General features: G+C 33.7%; 1 protein-coding gene across 1 annotated transcript in view; it reads right to left on the bottom strand.

Moving 5' to 3' along the window:
* Positions 1–16,998, bottom strand: part of LOC112043303 (ATP-binding cassette sub-family C member 4) — a 44,510-nt gene extending 27,512 nt beyond the window's left edge. The window contains exons 1-6 of the mRNA XM_024078638.2: positions 16,569–16,998; positions 9,982–10,113; positions 6,286–6,490; positions 4,519–4,744; positions 3,872–3,969; positions 1,023–1,220 (exon numbers count right to left, since the gene is read on the bottom strand). Coding sequence (XP_023934406.1) covers positions 1,023–1,220; positions 3,872–3,969; positions 4,519–4,744; positions 6,286–6,490; positions 9,982–10,113; positions 16,569–16,795 — 1,086 coding nt within the window. The 5' untranslated portion in view covers positions 16,796–16,998. The remainder of the gene's footprint in view (positions 1–1,022; positions 1,221–3,871; positions 3,970–4,518; positions 4,745–6,285; positions 6,491–9,981; positions 10,114–16,568) is intronic.
* Positions 16,999–17,205: the final 207 nt, after the last annotated feature.

Below are 17,205 nucleotides of genomic sequence, written 5' to 3' on the forward strand. Positions count from 1 at the left end.
AATGGTGATAAGTGATAGTCGTAACAAACATTGACACCAAATAATTAACTGTATTACAACTAACTTATTGTATTAGATAGTGGGAACTTATTGTAGTACACTATCTAGTTAGTTACTTAGTACATGTATAAATGTTACTAATAGTTGTAAAATTAAAATGTTATTAATAGTATTAAACATTTATAAGTAACATGTTAAAGCCTACATTAGCTCGTAAAGTATCACTTATTTCACCAATTTCAATATCGTAATGTATCTCATTACGCACATGTGCCGTAATTAAGTAAAATGCACATGTTGCCTCGGCTGTAATTTTCAACTTACCCCACTTATGTACTAATCTACTCCCAATATTGTGAAAAAAAACTCATCAAATAAAACAGTAACATAAATTATAATAATTGTAACGTGATTCTAGGGACTCGTGAATTCGAAATTCTAAGGTACGAAATCTAGCTTATGAAATATACACCTTCATCTGTTATTTATTTGGGATGAGAAATAAATGATAGAAAATATTTACATTGACACATTGCAAACAGGTTGCCTAGTGAAAAAAATGATGAGTATTAAATGCCGCCGAAAATCCATGATAGTAGTAGATATCCATTATCCAGTGTATATGAAATTATATTATTTTTAATTTTCTATCGTTTTTTTATTTGTCCTTTTTTAACTTTTAAATATGTTAATAAAATACAAAATATAATACAAAGCACTATAAAAAATTAATAAAAAAACAACATTCCCGCTGCGGGACATTTGAGTGCCCAAGCAACCGGTGTTCCAGAGTGAGAAGTCTCTTCACAATACGCGCAGTCTCAAGAATTCTTCCAACTCCTACCACCTACCAGCCTACTACCATGCAAACAACAAACAGTTAAGCTAAAATGTGTTGGTCGAAGCTTTTCGCTATTAGACCATTGACTATATCGGAACAATAATAGTTGGCTTAACATTCCACATGGCGTTAATCTCATGAGCGTGAGAATTTTTTATCAAAATGAGTAATTATAACTTACAGTGTTAGCGGACATCATGTGTCCAAACAGGATGAAAGCCATGATCGTAAGAAATAAGGCTGCCCTTTCTGTGAAGATCATAAAACCTAGAAACACTGTCCTTAATATGGTAGCCGTCTTCACTTCTTTGAGCTCGTCCATCCTTTTTTGGCCGACAACTTTCTGGAACGGTATCTCCCAAGCGTACATTTTTATGACCTGCAAAAAATTGTGTAAATTATACAATATTGCCTGTATGAATCATCTGTATCGATAAAATACTCGTATTAAAAAAAAAATACTATCGTAAAGGTGCTGCACCTAACATCGTGAGGTCCTGGGAACGATACCCGCTCGTTGGAATATCATTGTATCGCATTCCTAGCACAGTCTATGTGATGTAGATATATGAACGGATGTGTATGTTAATCACTTTAAAAATGGTTGAACCAAATAAGATAAAATTTGAGACATCATAATTTTTAATAGCGAATAGGGTGACTTTTTTCCACAGATTTGAAAGGAAGGATGTCATTCATCAATCATCATTATAAAAAATAGAAAACTGAATTCTCTTGTAATACTTATTTATATTTGTCTAACAATTAAGTTGGTATCACAGTGCAAACATGGCCCTGTAAGTCTGACATAATAGTTGCGTAAAGAGATTAAGCCTTCGAGATAACTTATGCGTTTTGTATACACAAGTTATCTCAATTGATTTATATCGGCGGTATACAACTTAGTATACATTTATACAATCATAGTTTAGATTATATTACATACTTTTCAGTGTATCTTTATTTATGCAATAAATAGATTATAAAGTAAGACATCTTTGTATCTAAAATGTAATGTTTCTTGCAAATAAATGATTCTGATTCTAATTCTGATTCTGAAAGTAAGGCCACTTTCAAATGTTATCAGAATCTGTGCCGGATAGAACTTCGTAATTTTTTTTATTCAACGACAAGTTAGCCCTTGACTGCGATCTCGCCTGTGGCGCTAACATGTGACTAAGTGAAGAGAAATGGAAAAAATACCATCAAATGACGGCAGAAATGATTCAGTTCCACCGTAGTCAAATACTCGTATATAGCGGTATTTCCGGTTGCAACGCCATTGGTTGAAGTTTGTCTATTTCTCATCACGAGATTATCTCGTTGGTCGCATGTTAGTGCCACTGATATTAACGATGCAGTCTAAGATGGAGGCGGGCTTAGTTGTTAGAGGTGTAAGTTTATTCTAGCCGAACCCTCTGTAAGTTTCTACGCAGCATTTGGCATTTTGTAAATGCTGAAAGTTTGTCAGTCCATCTCCATAGATAAGGTAGGCAGCTATGTTTGGATCGTGGTTGCTTTGGGACAAACAAAAGTTCAAACCCTAAATCCTCCCTCGATATTTAATTCGAGAAGTTATAAAAACAAAAAAAGTATTTTTTGTATATTATATAGAGATAACATGAAAAATTATGTCATGAGATACATACTTCAAGGCAAACCTGTACCAACACTCTAAAATTCAGAAGCAGTTTTAATTTTAGTTTAGGCCGTTTTAATTGTGAGCTGGAATGAAACACGCGATAAAAATATTTAAATCAACATGACTATTCATTTTACAAATAGCTAAATGTAGATTTGGCCAGCCGTAAACATTTCGTTCATTATAACAATCAAATATGATAACATCAATAAAGATAGTAAATTTAGAACATGTGGAGAACACCAAAATAATAAGGCATTATCTAATAATGAACAATATTGGGCTATCCATGAAAAAACACTTTTATACAGGTTGCTCGGAAGTATTTCCGATATATCCTTTACCGAAAATTAATTTAAAATGTTCAAGGAACATGTGTTCTAAAATTAATATTTTCGGGGTAAATAATATTTGTTTTGTAAATAAAATGTGTCCCTTATATGCTTCTTTATAATTATGACATAGACTTAATGCGTAGCGATACAGAATGTAATGGGAAATACTCCTAAACATCCTGTGTAGATGGACCATATACCTACGAATGGCCCGTGTTTCAGAGAAACGGACATTAACAAAGGCGTAACTACCCAGGGGCTTGGAGGTACAATGTCCCGGGGCGCTCAAGCTCAGGGGGCCCTCAATCCCTTACCAGAAAATCGCGATCGAACTGAACTTAGAAAATTTCAAAAACGAAATAGTCGTAGAAGTAGTTTATTATTTCTATGTATTTGTACCTATTTAATATTTTTACTTGATAAAACCTAAACAGTAGTGGGGCCCCATTTTTTCATTTGCACCTTGGCATTTGGGGCCTTGGCTACCTAGCTACGCCACCGTACAGTATGTCATATAATATGGAGTGATTACCGCCGCTTCGCATTTACTACAACAGAGGTAAAATATGTAGGTATTCGATTATTCCTAATATTATTCGGATAATCTGAAAAAAATCTAAAATGAGAAATTGCTTTAAATGTTAATTATTGTAAGCAATAACACATTAGGGCTCGATTATAACTAATACTGAACGATTGCAGAATTAGTCGGTATTATCACTAAAATACCGATGCGACGTTTTTTTGGTTAATTAATATGTATCACGCCCCACACGTATTATTATAAACTGATTAGCGTACCTTATGTCTACCTATAGGCGCCAAAATATATCATTCATAATTTTCATTATCAACCGTCACTGCTGAGCTCGAGTCTCAGAATCAGAGGGGTTAGGCCAATAGTCGACTACGCTGGCCCAATGCGGTGTGACAGACTTCACACACGCAGAGAATTAAAAAAAATCTCTGGTATACAGGTTTCCTCACGATGTTTTCCCTTCACTGTTTGAGACACGTGATATTTAATTTCTTATTTTATTTTAATAATCCCACCTGTATTCCATTTATAACTTCGCTCATAACTTTGATTCGCTCGTCGGTCCTTTCAGCTGTACGTAACCTCACTTTGCCCAGCACCTGACCAAGGAACCCTGAAAATTATATTATTTTTACTCCCACAATATAATCAACATAACTTACAGTTACAATAAAATGTATCTATTGTTCTAGTTAATTAAAAATTCAATGGCATTAATTAAACCATTACTAACTATTAAAACTCCGATAAAAGTAACACCTAACAAATTTTAAAAATTCCACTAGAATATAGGCTAATATGTTATTGAACTATATAATATAGGCTACTTTTGTTTAAAGGAATAAGTATAACCGTAATTTTAATTTGTAACTTAATGTTACATATAATGTTTTAATAATATTAATTGATCATGAAACATAGCTAAAACTCACGTGATGTTAGGTCGGAGTATGCCCGACTAGTTTCCAACCCATACGGGGCCCTTAGTCATGAGCTGGTTCTTGCATCGCGGCACGATGTTTGGATTGTGTCGCGATGCAAGAATCAACTAGTCGGGCATACTCCGACCTAATATCACGTGAGTTTTAGCCGTGTTTCATAATCAATTAATATGAATAACACTCACCATAGTTTAAATTCTAAAAAAGTTTAACAATATAACCTTGAATTGGTAGTGCGATAACGAGCAGTGAGGCAAAGCCGATGAGCGCTGCATATCCAGCTTGCATATATCCCAGATAGCAAACAACAACCAGCTGTATGGGGATAATCCACACGTAGTGCAGAAATAGGAAGGCCAGATCAAACCGTTGGAGATCGTTCGATAGCAAGTTTACCACCTTCCCTGCCGTAGTCTCGCCCAGTGATCCGTTGTTCATTCGCATTATCTAAAAATAATCGCCTAATCAATAATTAAATCTACTTTATTTTTAATAGTAAAAATATATATTTATGATAACAACTGGCGGACATATTGGTTCTTATTGTTTTGATATTTAAAGATTTAGAGCCGGTTTTCTTTATTATTTTGATATGACCGTAAGTTTTGTTACTTTATGTCAAATGAAAAAGACCAAACATCTTTTTTAAATATACATTCATACTATTTTTTTTTTTGGTATCAGATGACCATGGGCCTATAGTCGCAAAGACCAGCGCTGCAAAAACATAATCATTCGATATGACCGAGTATTTACGACGCTTACAAAATTGAGCATATCCAGCAGCTGCGCCAGGCGCTTGGAACGTGTGCGAGAGATGAGAGGCTGCCGACGTATCTACACAGGTTGAGTCCCATACTCGTACTAAAGCACGCCCCATAGACCACGGTACTGTAGTCATCCCGTCAGGCCTCTTGCCGTCACCTCTGAACAAACCCGGGGGTTCTAATTGCACAAGGCTCATGTAATTACTGTCGGAGTATGCTCGACCAGATTTGAACAAATACGGAGCCCTTAGTCGTAAGTTTGTTCAGGCAACACGGCGCAAGTCAAACTGTATAACTACATATCAGACTTACTACTCAATAATCACGTGTTTCAACAGTGTTTTTATGATACTCGTGACTTAAATGCGTTGATTATGCTGCAAGTACAAGTAGGTATACCTATTTACATTCTACTTACGAGTAAGTCCTATATAATGTATTATTTACGGGTGCAGAGCAAGGCAATAAATACATTAAATCTATACCTACTAATATTATAAAACCGAAGAGTTTATTAGTAAAAATGATTCTAAATCGGGGAATATTTCTTATTGAAAGCTTACGCTGCGTGCGCTGCGTAAACGATTAAAGTTTCGCAAAAATCATGTATGACAGAATTGTTCCCCTTTAAAAGTTCTTAAAAAAATCCGCGACATTTTCCGCGGGATTTGGGAAAAACTAAACTCTGCGCGGACGAAGTTGCGGGCGTCCGCTAGTTATTTAATAAACCAGTATAATAAAAATAATCCACAATCTCTTTAGTTGTAATGATGAGATACCATACGAGTATATTGTCGTGCTATCTAAAACAATAGAGTGATCAAACGATTACGTTTGTACGAGAAAACGCGGGTAGAGCCTACAAAAAGATTCTTTACAGTTTTGTAGCTTAGGTATATGCTTGGTAGCGTTTCATGATAGAGATATTTGAATATGCTAGCACCGTCTCTAGGAAGTTTATAATTACGTAACACAAAAAGGCTTACTTTAAAGTATTGTTTATGTTACGTGTTGATGAATTTAGATTTATCATAATAGATAACATGTTAGATAATAAAACACTACCTCGTTTATTAAACAAACCATCACCCCTCCTATTTTATAACAATAAGGATAAAAAACATTAGAAGTTATTTCGGGTAATTGTTGTAAAAGCCTTCGCTGAAGAAAATATGTTATTGAGGTTAATAATAACAAGAAAATATTTATGTGATCACTTACCTTCCTAAACATCAACGTACTAGTTGCTACTCTCAGTTTCATACCATACTGCTGGCAATACATATTTCCTTGGTGATTGAAAAAGGCAGCGAGCAAATTTGCTACCACCATAGCTCCCGCATAGTACGACGCCGTCGTCTTACTCGTAGTAGAGTTTACTGACCAGTAGTTTAGTAGCTCCGCAAACAGTAGCGGCGTCCCAGTTCTGGTGAAGTAGAAATTAAAATTAACAAACAAAATTAATATTTAAAAAAATAAAAATGTAACCCAACTACGGAAATAAAATCGGGGCTTTTAAGATAAAGTCAACTTCTTCTATTTTGAAGTCGGTTAAAATGTAACCCATGTTTCATCATCATCATCATTATCAACCCGTATTCGGCTCACTGCTGAGCTCAAGTCTCCTCACAGAATGACAGGGGTTAGGACAATAGTCCACCACGCTGGCCCAATGCAGATTGGCAGACTTCACACACGCAGGGAATTCAGAAAATTCTATGGTATGCAGGTTTCCTCACGATGTTTTCCTTCACCATTTGAGACACATGATATTTAATTTCTTAAAATCCACACAACGGTTGGTGGTGCATGACCCGAACCGGATTCGAACCCACACCGAAATCGAAGGGAGAGGTCATATATACTGGGCTATCACAGCACACCCATGTTTACTGAGGTTGTAATAACGAATCCATTAACACTTATATCGGAATGAATAGTTTGCATTTACATTAAATACCTACAAATATTTATGTTTAGACTGCTAAAATCATAATCTTTCCTTTTGGCTTCGCCGGTTTAAAAGAATGATATACATAAATATGACATTTCAGCCAAAGTTGCACAAACTACGAGTCCAATATGTATACAGACTAAGGTTTCCCAATCCTAATGCATATTTCAGTCAAACGAAAGTTTACTTACACGACAACACAAATTCTTCAAAGAAATTCATTTACTCAAACTTAAATTCATTATGTAACTTTAGTCACGTCATTTATTATAATTGCTATAAAATATACTCGTAGTAAAGTAACGGTGATGAGCAAATTTGTTATCTTAAAACATTTATGCTATTTAGGTTTCTAAAACTTCTCTCCTTTCCTTCTTCTTCTTCTTTTTTCTTTTTTCAGAAAACCCTAAATACAAACTCAGTCTTTTTGTTATCGCCAATCTAATTTTTCTTTTTTCAGAAAACCCTAAATACAAACTCAGTCTTTTTGTTATCGCCATTCTAATTTTTCTTTTTTCAGAAAAATCTTTGGTAATTTTTCATTTAAGTTAAAACTAAAAATGAAATTTAAATGAAAAACTCTAATGCGAAATAACCAGCAGTAAGCACTAACTAAATATATTATTAAGTCATATAAAATAAAAACTGGCCAAGTGCATGTCGAGCCACGCGCAGTGTAGGGTTCCGTAGATTAAGTTACCATTTTAATCCCATATGTAGGTAATCAACAAAAATACCGATAACGATATTAAAATTGACAATAAAAGTTCATCCTCACTTTGCATGTAGTCCAACATTTAATTTTTTCAAATTTTATTTCTTTTTACCATTTTATAGATGTAATTAATATACATACTAGAACCAAATTTTAGCATTCTAGTTTTAACAGATTCTGGGTTATCTTACTGACATCTTTATGTTTTTATTAACAACGGAATATGCAATTCTAAATTTCCAATTACGTCTTATAGATTGGTATACTCTTTATTAACAATTGCTGTTATAGTTTACCTTGTAATTTCCTTATATTCTCTATTTCTGTGATTTTTTTCACGTCATTATCATCATTTTTTCGCCGGTAGAGGGTGGGGACACTTGACTCTAACAAAAAATAGCTCTTATAAGCTTAATATTTGACAAACGGATCCCTAAATCGAAATGTACTTATAGAAGTACATATCGATTAAAAGACCTATCCAACGATTCCCCACACCATGAAAACAGTAATAAGAAAATAACCCCCACTTGACATGTAGGGTACCTCCACCCTAAGAAAATATTTTTCAAGATTTTATTTTACGACTTTGTTAAATTTTTAATGTACATACTAATTCACAGCTTTCTAGTAAAAGTCTCTGCGCTAAGCCACTGAATGACGGACGGACAGACAGAAATGGCGAAACTATTATTATTATTAACAAACCAAGGGGTCCTTGTGGACTACGGAATCCTAAAAAAAAAATACCATCAGACTGAGTAAAGTTGGCGTCAAGTTAATGCAGTATGGAAATTTTAAGTAAAAGATCTGCAGATAATGGGAAAATATGGGAAAAAGTAGAGCAAGATCGACACATTATTATCAGTGTCGACATTTCTGAGAAAAATAATTTCATCACATGAATTTCTTGGATGTCTGTTAAAAATGACTCAAGCGATTTTTATGAGATTTAACACAAAAAAACTACTTAATGCATTAGGTGAAGTTTGTGAGTTTAAAGGCTTAATTTCTGGATCTGCTAAACCGATTTTATAAATTGTTTTATCAATAGAAAGCCACGTTATTTGTAAATGTCACAAGTATATTTTATCCAAGATTTAAAGTTCCGGTACGATGTTGTATACCGAAAGGGGTGTGGATTTTCATCCTCTTCCTAACAAGTTAGTCCGCTTCCATCTTAGATCATAATTTACCATCAGGTTGGATTGTAATCAAGGGCTAACTTGTAAAGAATAAAAAGAATAAAAAAGTCCCCGTCTTACGTTAACAGGAACTTCACGAGTGTAACTACGAAGCGTCTACTTGTGGTCTATATAATCATCCTGTATAATTGACCTATAAATTATAATATTAAATGAAGCAAAAAATTTTGAATTTCTCCCAACAAATATGTAAAACGCGGTGTTTCAGTACAAGTGGATGCGATGTGGTAGCGCTTTGTACGGGCGCAAACTGTATGTCATTAAAATTTGACGGCATCGTCACTGCACCTTGAATATTCATTTTCATGTCGATTACTTGCGCCTGGAGAGAACCAAGTCGACTGTCGAGCTTCCATAATGTCACCGCATGTATGAATGCGAACTATACTGACAAGTCACGTGTGCAATACTTACGAAAAGATTTTCTTATTTGAAGAAGTTTAGGATGAAATAACTGAACGTTTTATATATAGTAGACTGTAGACAGTTTTAAGACCCGTGATAGCCCAGTGGATATGACCTTTGCCTCCGATTCCGGGGGGAGTAGATTCGTATCCGGTCCGGGGCATGCACCACCAATTTTTGAGTTGTGTGCATTTTAAGAAATTAAATGTCACGTGTCTCAAACGGTGAAGGAAAAACGTCGTGAGGAAACCTGCATACCAGAGAAGTTTCTTAATTCTCTGTGTGTGCGGATTGCCAGGCGAAGTCTGTCAATCCGCATTGAGCCAGCGTGGTGGACTATTGGCCTAACCCCTCTCATTCTGAGAGGAGACTCGAGCTCAGCAGTGAGAAAAATATGGGTTGATAATGATGAGACAGTTTTACAATCACAAGCAGATTAATCTACGTTACGAAGTCTAAAATAAGTATATTATATAAAAACGGTGTACTTATTTTTCATATTAAACCTTTTAATTTGTTGTGGCAATTGGGCAGTAATATATCCTAACTTATAGCAGAGGGGTTATGAAACTTAGACTCACCATGCTGCTGCAATACGGGTAGTCGAGTTAAATGTAATGTGTTGAATAAATACGTACCTCAGAGCGACATACAAAAACTGCATTATTCCTCCAGGTATGAATGACCAGAAAAAAGTCTTGAAAAGAACTTTTGCAAAGGAAGGTTTTTTTCCTGTAAGTTTGCTTTTTGCCTCAGCTTCAAGCCATTTTCTGAAACAAAAAAAATATAACATAAATAAAATAGTAGTCAAAATCATTGTTATATATGTACTAGCAAAAAATATTATTTTCGTATTCCTCGCGAAAACTCTTTTTACTGGATGAAAGACCTAACCAAACCTACCCTCTAATCTTCCATCTATCTACTTTTATTGAGATAGAGTAGTGAGTTTCTTTTTTCTAATAAACTTTCAGTAAGAAAATCTTTACTTTATGGAGAGAGACCAGCTAGGCTATTCTGTAAAGATATTTGTATAACTCGCAAGTGCAAGTTTCGAATTCTACTCTATCTCTCTCTGTTTCACACAATACTATAGAATGAGAAAGATAGCGGTGAATTCGAAACTTGCACTTGCGATTTATACAAAACATCGTTAGAGAATAGAAATTAAACGACCCACTACCAGACCTGCACGAGGTCTGGTAGTGGGTCGTTAAAGTAGACTGATAATTATATGAAAAAAGTTCAACGTAAACGGATTATTCCCAGTATGACAATTTTTAATTACTGCCACACGTTCAACATTTTGACCACATTTTACCTTTCTCTCAGGACCCAATTAATTTAAAACTAACAGCGATGCGCCGGTCAACGTACTTATAAAATAATCAAATCCAGTAACTAATGGCGAATATAAAATAATTGATAATATAGGTATAAACAAACAAAAAATAGAAATAGGTTTGAAGCCATGAGTTGGTGGAAACTTCACAGAGTATGTAAGGTCAGAGACTCCTGCGCATCATCTCTCCCAGGTGGTCATATCCGTGTATCATCTTAGCGGATTACGGCCGTGAAAGGACAGTGTCATCGTTTGCACAATATTGTGCAATTGTGCAAAAGTAGTCATAGATGAAGACATGTAACTAACATAAGAAATGGCATTAAATTGACGAACTGTAAACAATGAGTTTAAGTTTTTTTATTATTCAATCATTTATTGTTTTTCAATTATATGATTTTTTAAGAAATTTGTATTTAAAAGAGAATACTTCAATAAAAAAATAAATATTTTTTTATTGAAGTATTCTGACTACTTCAGGGTTCCAAAGTAGCAATCTAATTTAATAAATTTAATAATATGTAGGTAGTTTTATTATAAATTATTGAAATCATTCTAAGTAAGTTATTCTGGAAGTTTCCTAGACTTAAATTGATCAAGGAAGTTTGTTTTATTATCTCCATAAAATAGGCTCTTAAACCTCGAACATAGTGTCAAGTTACTTTTTAAATATTTCATATTTTTATCACCTTTAAACATCATAAACAAGCATGTGATCATATTACTACACTTGTTTTTAATACCAAAACCTATAAATGTCACAAATATTATTTTAGTAACTCTATTATTTTATTTATTACTAAAAAGTTGCAAATACTTTAAAAGATTCATGGAATATATTAACGTTTTTATGATGTTCTGTAAATTCCGTGATCCAGGCCTTCACTATTTTGGTCTTTATTATCAACCTATTAAAATTAACATCCAATCAATTGAGAAAATGTCATTTATTTACCAGTAAGCACTGGATGACATACACAGAATCTCAATTTCGTATAGTCAACTAGTAGGTATACGTCAAAGATAGTGAATAAGCCTGCTGCTGGCTTATTCACTATGTTTGACGTATACGAAATTGAGATTCTATGTATAATATAAATGTCATCTGGTGGATATCACTGTAATAACGCAGGATTTGTATTATATACATCTCATATAATAAAATAGAAATAAAAGAAATAGCTTCAATAGCTCAACGGCAAGAGCGGTCGAACTCATCACCGAGGGGTGGTGGTTCGAACCCCGCCCCGTTGGTTTATTGTCGTACCCACTCCTAATACAGTCTTTCCCGACCAGTTGGGGGGGGGAATGGAATGGGAAAAAAGATATGACAAATATTCTTTAACAAAAAAAAATTGCAAATAATATGCATTTATTTTTCACGTTTTGCTTAAACTTCCCTTTTTTTTCGAATTGGTTCAGCAGTTTCAGAGCCTATTCAATGCAAACCAAAAAAATAATCAAGTATTTCCTCTTTATAATATTGAGTGAGTGAAACACCATTGCCTAATTATCTAACCTATCAACGTTACATCAACCTGATGTGTAGTTGCTAAGGCAGATGTGCCTGGAATGACTCAGTGACCATGATATTTAGACCGCAAAGAAACCTCTGCTACTTGACAGCAGAAATAACCATAACGATAGATAGTATTTTCCTGAATCAGCTCGGTCACAATGCTCTGTTACTTATTATAATTATTATAATTTAAAAAAAACTATAGAAGTAGGTATTTATTAAGTTTTGCGTTATAATTACTAATGGCGATATGGGTTTAATGACATAGCGGCAACTTTGATCGCATCGCTTATAGAAACCTCTTAAGATAAGCATCCTTAGTTAAACGGTGGTCCAGACGTGGGTAGAGGGTAGAGGGTAGAGGTCAAGATCTTTTGCTATTGAGGCGAGTATTCTCATCTTTGCGTCAGAAAGCTATGCTAAATCATTAGTGACAGGTTTTGTGCAGAATAACTTTGCGATTCCAATCAGCAAGCTCCAACTCATTTTTAATAGGCGCCACTCCGCAAAGACAATACAATACGAATTTGTAATATTTTTATTTTAAGGAATATTTCCCATTTCTTTTTTGAAGTGACAACTTATTATGGGAGGGAAAACCGCTTCGTAACGTAACGCGTTACGGCGCCACTCTGTCTGACGTCCTTTTCTCTCACGCATAGGGCAGCAGGTTTAAGTTATCACTTCTGTCGAGACTCGAGGGTCCCTAGGCGCTCACGTTTTTTTTACCAATATTCCTATTGCCCTCCAATTAGTCGGAAAATGGTTTGTTAGGAGTGGGTACAAAAATAGTCCACCGATGGGAATTCGAACCCATCACGATCTCTCAGCGTGAGTCAGGGCTCTGTAACTATTTATATTTTTAAATACTATAAATCTTATATTATATTGTAATAGAATTGTTGAATACGACTTTAACTAAAAATTGTGAACGTTGTAAAAATCTTTCACAGAATTTACTTACTAATCTAATTATGTACATAATTGTAAACATGGACTTAATGTATTAATCATTTGTTTTTTCTGAATAAATATATAAATAAATAAATAACTTGGAGCTATTATGTTTTTTAAATTAAATTATATAAGATGAATGTAAACGAGTAACAATTCTTATCATCATGGTAAGTGTAGGTAGGCAAGACAATATTTACATTTTATAACCAATAAAATTTAATTATGTAAATCGTGAGCGATAAGTTTCATATAAAAAATACTCCGTTCTTATAAAGAGCTGAAAAAACAAGTTAAAGTGGATAAGTGACAAATACCTTGTATTTTTAGGTTTACTCCTATCTGCTCATTTATTCATTACACTCGTATGTACTTCGTACAAACATCAAAAATGACATACAGGGTGCTCCGGAGTATTTTCCATAACTTTAAGGTGTTGACGGGACCAGCACCTATACAGCTCCCTGTATAGATTTTAAACTTTTTATGTAATTTTATATGTTTAATTATTTTCTCATTGTTTATTGTTATTGTCTCATTAAAGTATCAAAAGTTTGTAAGAAATCGATTATTGTAGGTCTTTAAATTAAAATGCATTATGTAAACATTCTTGCGCTTGATATCTAGGTATAATAGTCAAATACTAGTAAGTAGTCGTCAAATTAACACCTGAGTGTCAAATGAATGTATCTAATACCGTAATACCTACGTTTATACGTAATTACATACATACAGCCATGTTTTCTATTTATTAAGTTTAATTAGTAATTCTTATTCATATGAATGGAGTAACATTCTTGTTAGATCTATTTTAAATAATTGCTGCATGCGTATGATCACTATAATTATTATTGATGTATCAGGATCACATTCTCAGTATGAATGACTACAAAACAAAACCTCACAACCCTATCTGTTTAATATTATTTTGGTATTTATAGGTAACTAAAATTTAAAAAAAAAACAATCTGCTTCATTAAATACATGTACCTACTTCATTTAAATTGCTTTTATAAATTCTTTTGTTATTTAAGTTACAGGAAAAAATTTTAATAAGTAACGATTTTTACATAATCAAACCCTTTCGAAACGGAAATAGCAATTGTGACGAAGTTTTTTAAAATAATGTAATAATGTTGTTCTAGTACATTTTTTTCAATGTGACCGTTAAAAGTACATATAAAAAAATCGTTAAACATAAAAAAGTAATTAGGACCGTTTTTTTTCGAAAAAACACCTTGTAGAAGTAAAAACTAAAGTTTTGCTAGCTGAAACAACTATTTAAAAATAATTACGAAGGATAAAATCAACGGTTACGTAATTTTCCTGCACATTGTATGAATAAACTGCACTGAAGGTAGGGTAGGGTATTTTTGTATTTTGTACAAAAACCAATATAACTTAAAAACCGTAAAATTTTGGCTAATATGTATTGCGTTATTTTAGTAGGCTTTGATGTCAACTATCAGCCTATAGAGTATCTCGTATTATTTACGGGTCAACCTGTAAATGCACAGGGGGTTGTGTTAAAGCCAGAACTTGCTCATTTTATCCGTAGGTAAATAATGTTTCGATACCAAGCAATTGAAGGTGCTTATGTTTAATCAGGACGCTGGAGATATTACGAGTATAAATTATTGAACTTTATACTAAAACATAGAATTAAAGAAATACCTTATGCTCACATTAAAGTTGTAACTTTTACCTACCCGATGGTTGTCGAAAACGTGTGAATAAATTAAATTGATCATTTCTTGAGTGAAAAGGCATATTTCCCATGGAATTTTCAAACAAATCAGCTTAGAAATTTGGTTCTCAGAACAAATTGACTGATAAAAGTATGCCATTCACGTAAACGAAATTTCTTATTTTTTATTGTTTTCTGTGATATTTACGGTCACTAGAATTCTATCAATGAACATTGTCATACAAGAACTTCTTTATATTAGGCCTATTTATTGGTCTGGCCAGATGATGTATATATATATATATATATATATATATATATATATATATATATATATATATTCACAAATTATCACACTTAGAGGCGTCTGTTGAATGGCTTCAACCAAGCATAAAGCATTTATGTGTTTTATGAAGTCGGCTGTTTTCCTTGAAAATTTTATTTTTCCGTTTATAGTAAGTCCTGGAATTACTTTAGGTACTGCAAAATAGTCTCAACATTAAGTTATAAAGAAGTTCTTGTATGACAATGTTCATTGGTAGAATTCTAGTGACCGTAAATATCACAGAAAACAATAAAAAATATGAAATTTCGTTTACGTGAATGGCATACTTTTTTCAGTCAATTTGTTCTGAGAACCAAATTTCTAAGCCGATTTGTTTGAAAATTCTATGGGAAATATGCCTTTTCACTCAAGAAATGATCAATTTAATTTATTCACACGTTTTGGACAAACATCGGTGGAATAGCTTCATATAAACCACTGGAAATACGCGTCCGACAGCCGAATAAACGCACTCATTCTATTTAGGTATGTATAATGTACATGTCTGTAACTAAAACACATGTGCAAAGTCGCGTGTAATCGCTAGCAGAACATATAAAGTGCTCTACTATTCTGTTATCCGTAATTTTTACCAAAAATATCTTATCTCCCTAACGTAACATTAATAAGTATCAAATTATTATCTTGATTAACAAAGATATCAACTATTTCGTCAATAATGTTCATAATAGGATACACGTTATTGGGTATTTTTTAAATTCAATTTTAACTACATACTTCATATCAAGTTTTGCGCCAAAATTTACGCATTCAAAGTCCGTCTTTGCCTACGCGTAGTTTCCGGGTAGCGATGCTAAAATCCAGCGTTAAACTTTGTCAGCTCTTTGACTTTTCTACAAGTTTTTTACTTTTCCAAAAGTTAAGAGGCGTACCTACGGAAACGTATAAATCCTATTTTAGAAGTTTCATCCCAGTGAAACATAGATTTGTTAGGAATTATTTCTTTATCTGGAAAAGTTCCAAAGTTTTCCATTCTACCTCCTTTTTATAGGACGGTCTTTGTATAACCCGTGCGCAATAACTTGACAACTCGCTACCAAACACATACATACAAACACAGTAGAAACATTCGAGCCAGGTGTCAAGTTAATGCCCAGGAGCTGTAGTTTAGACATACATACATGGTGGGAGGCTTAGGCCGTGGCTAGTTACCACCCTACCGACAAAGACGTACCGCCAAGCGATTTAGCGTTCCGGTATGATGTCGTGTAGAAACCGAAAAGGGGTGTGGATTTTCATCCTCTTCTTAACAAGTTAGCCCGCTTCCATCTTAGACTGCATCATCACTTACCATCAGGTGAGATTGTAGTCAAGAGCTAACTTGTAAAGAATAAAAAAAAAATACAAATATCTACATTCATAAACAACAAAAAGTACCTTTCTAATGTGTCTCCAACAATTTTTGAATCGTAAAGTGTTCTTGCCGGCACTAAATCATATTCCTCCAAATCGCGTCTGTATCCAAAATAAAATAGCGGAAATGTCCATGCATATAATAAACGCGAGAAAAATCCCGGAGGTGTTTTCTTCGGGGGTTCCTTAGTTTTGTTGTGTTTCACATCATTTTTATCGGTTTGGTTTCCTAAATTTTTTATTTTCACCATTTTTGTAAATTTTTAAACACAAATTAAATTATATTTTCGAAAATTAAATCTAATTAAAGCACTATCGACGGCAGGTTGCGCGCGCGTCAATCCGTCCGACGTATCCCGCCCGTCTGAACATTTATATTTTCCCGACGTGTGCTCTTGGTCTGCAATAACCGATATCTAATTTAATCCAAATATCAACATGACAATACTCGACGCGGCTGTTTTTATCTTAAAATAAATATTTTATGTAGGTATATTATTTTATAAGAGAAAACATGACACAACGTGTCTTAATTACTTTATGAAATCAATTAAAAACTCGTTATTCTATACGTAGGTAAGTTTGGTAACTGATAACTACGTTAGATATATGTATATGAATTAGATTGTTTTCTTGTACGTAAAACAAAAAGACATTCTAA

This window comes from Bicyclus anynana, chromosome 4 (genome assembly GCF_947172395.1).
Source record: "Bicyclus anynana chromosome 4, ilBicAnyn1.1, whole genome shotgun sequence".
NCBI lineage: Eukaryota > Metazoa > Arthropoda > Insecta > Lepidoptera > Nymphalidae > Bicyclus > Bicyclus anynana.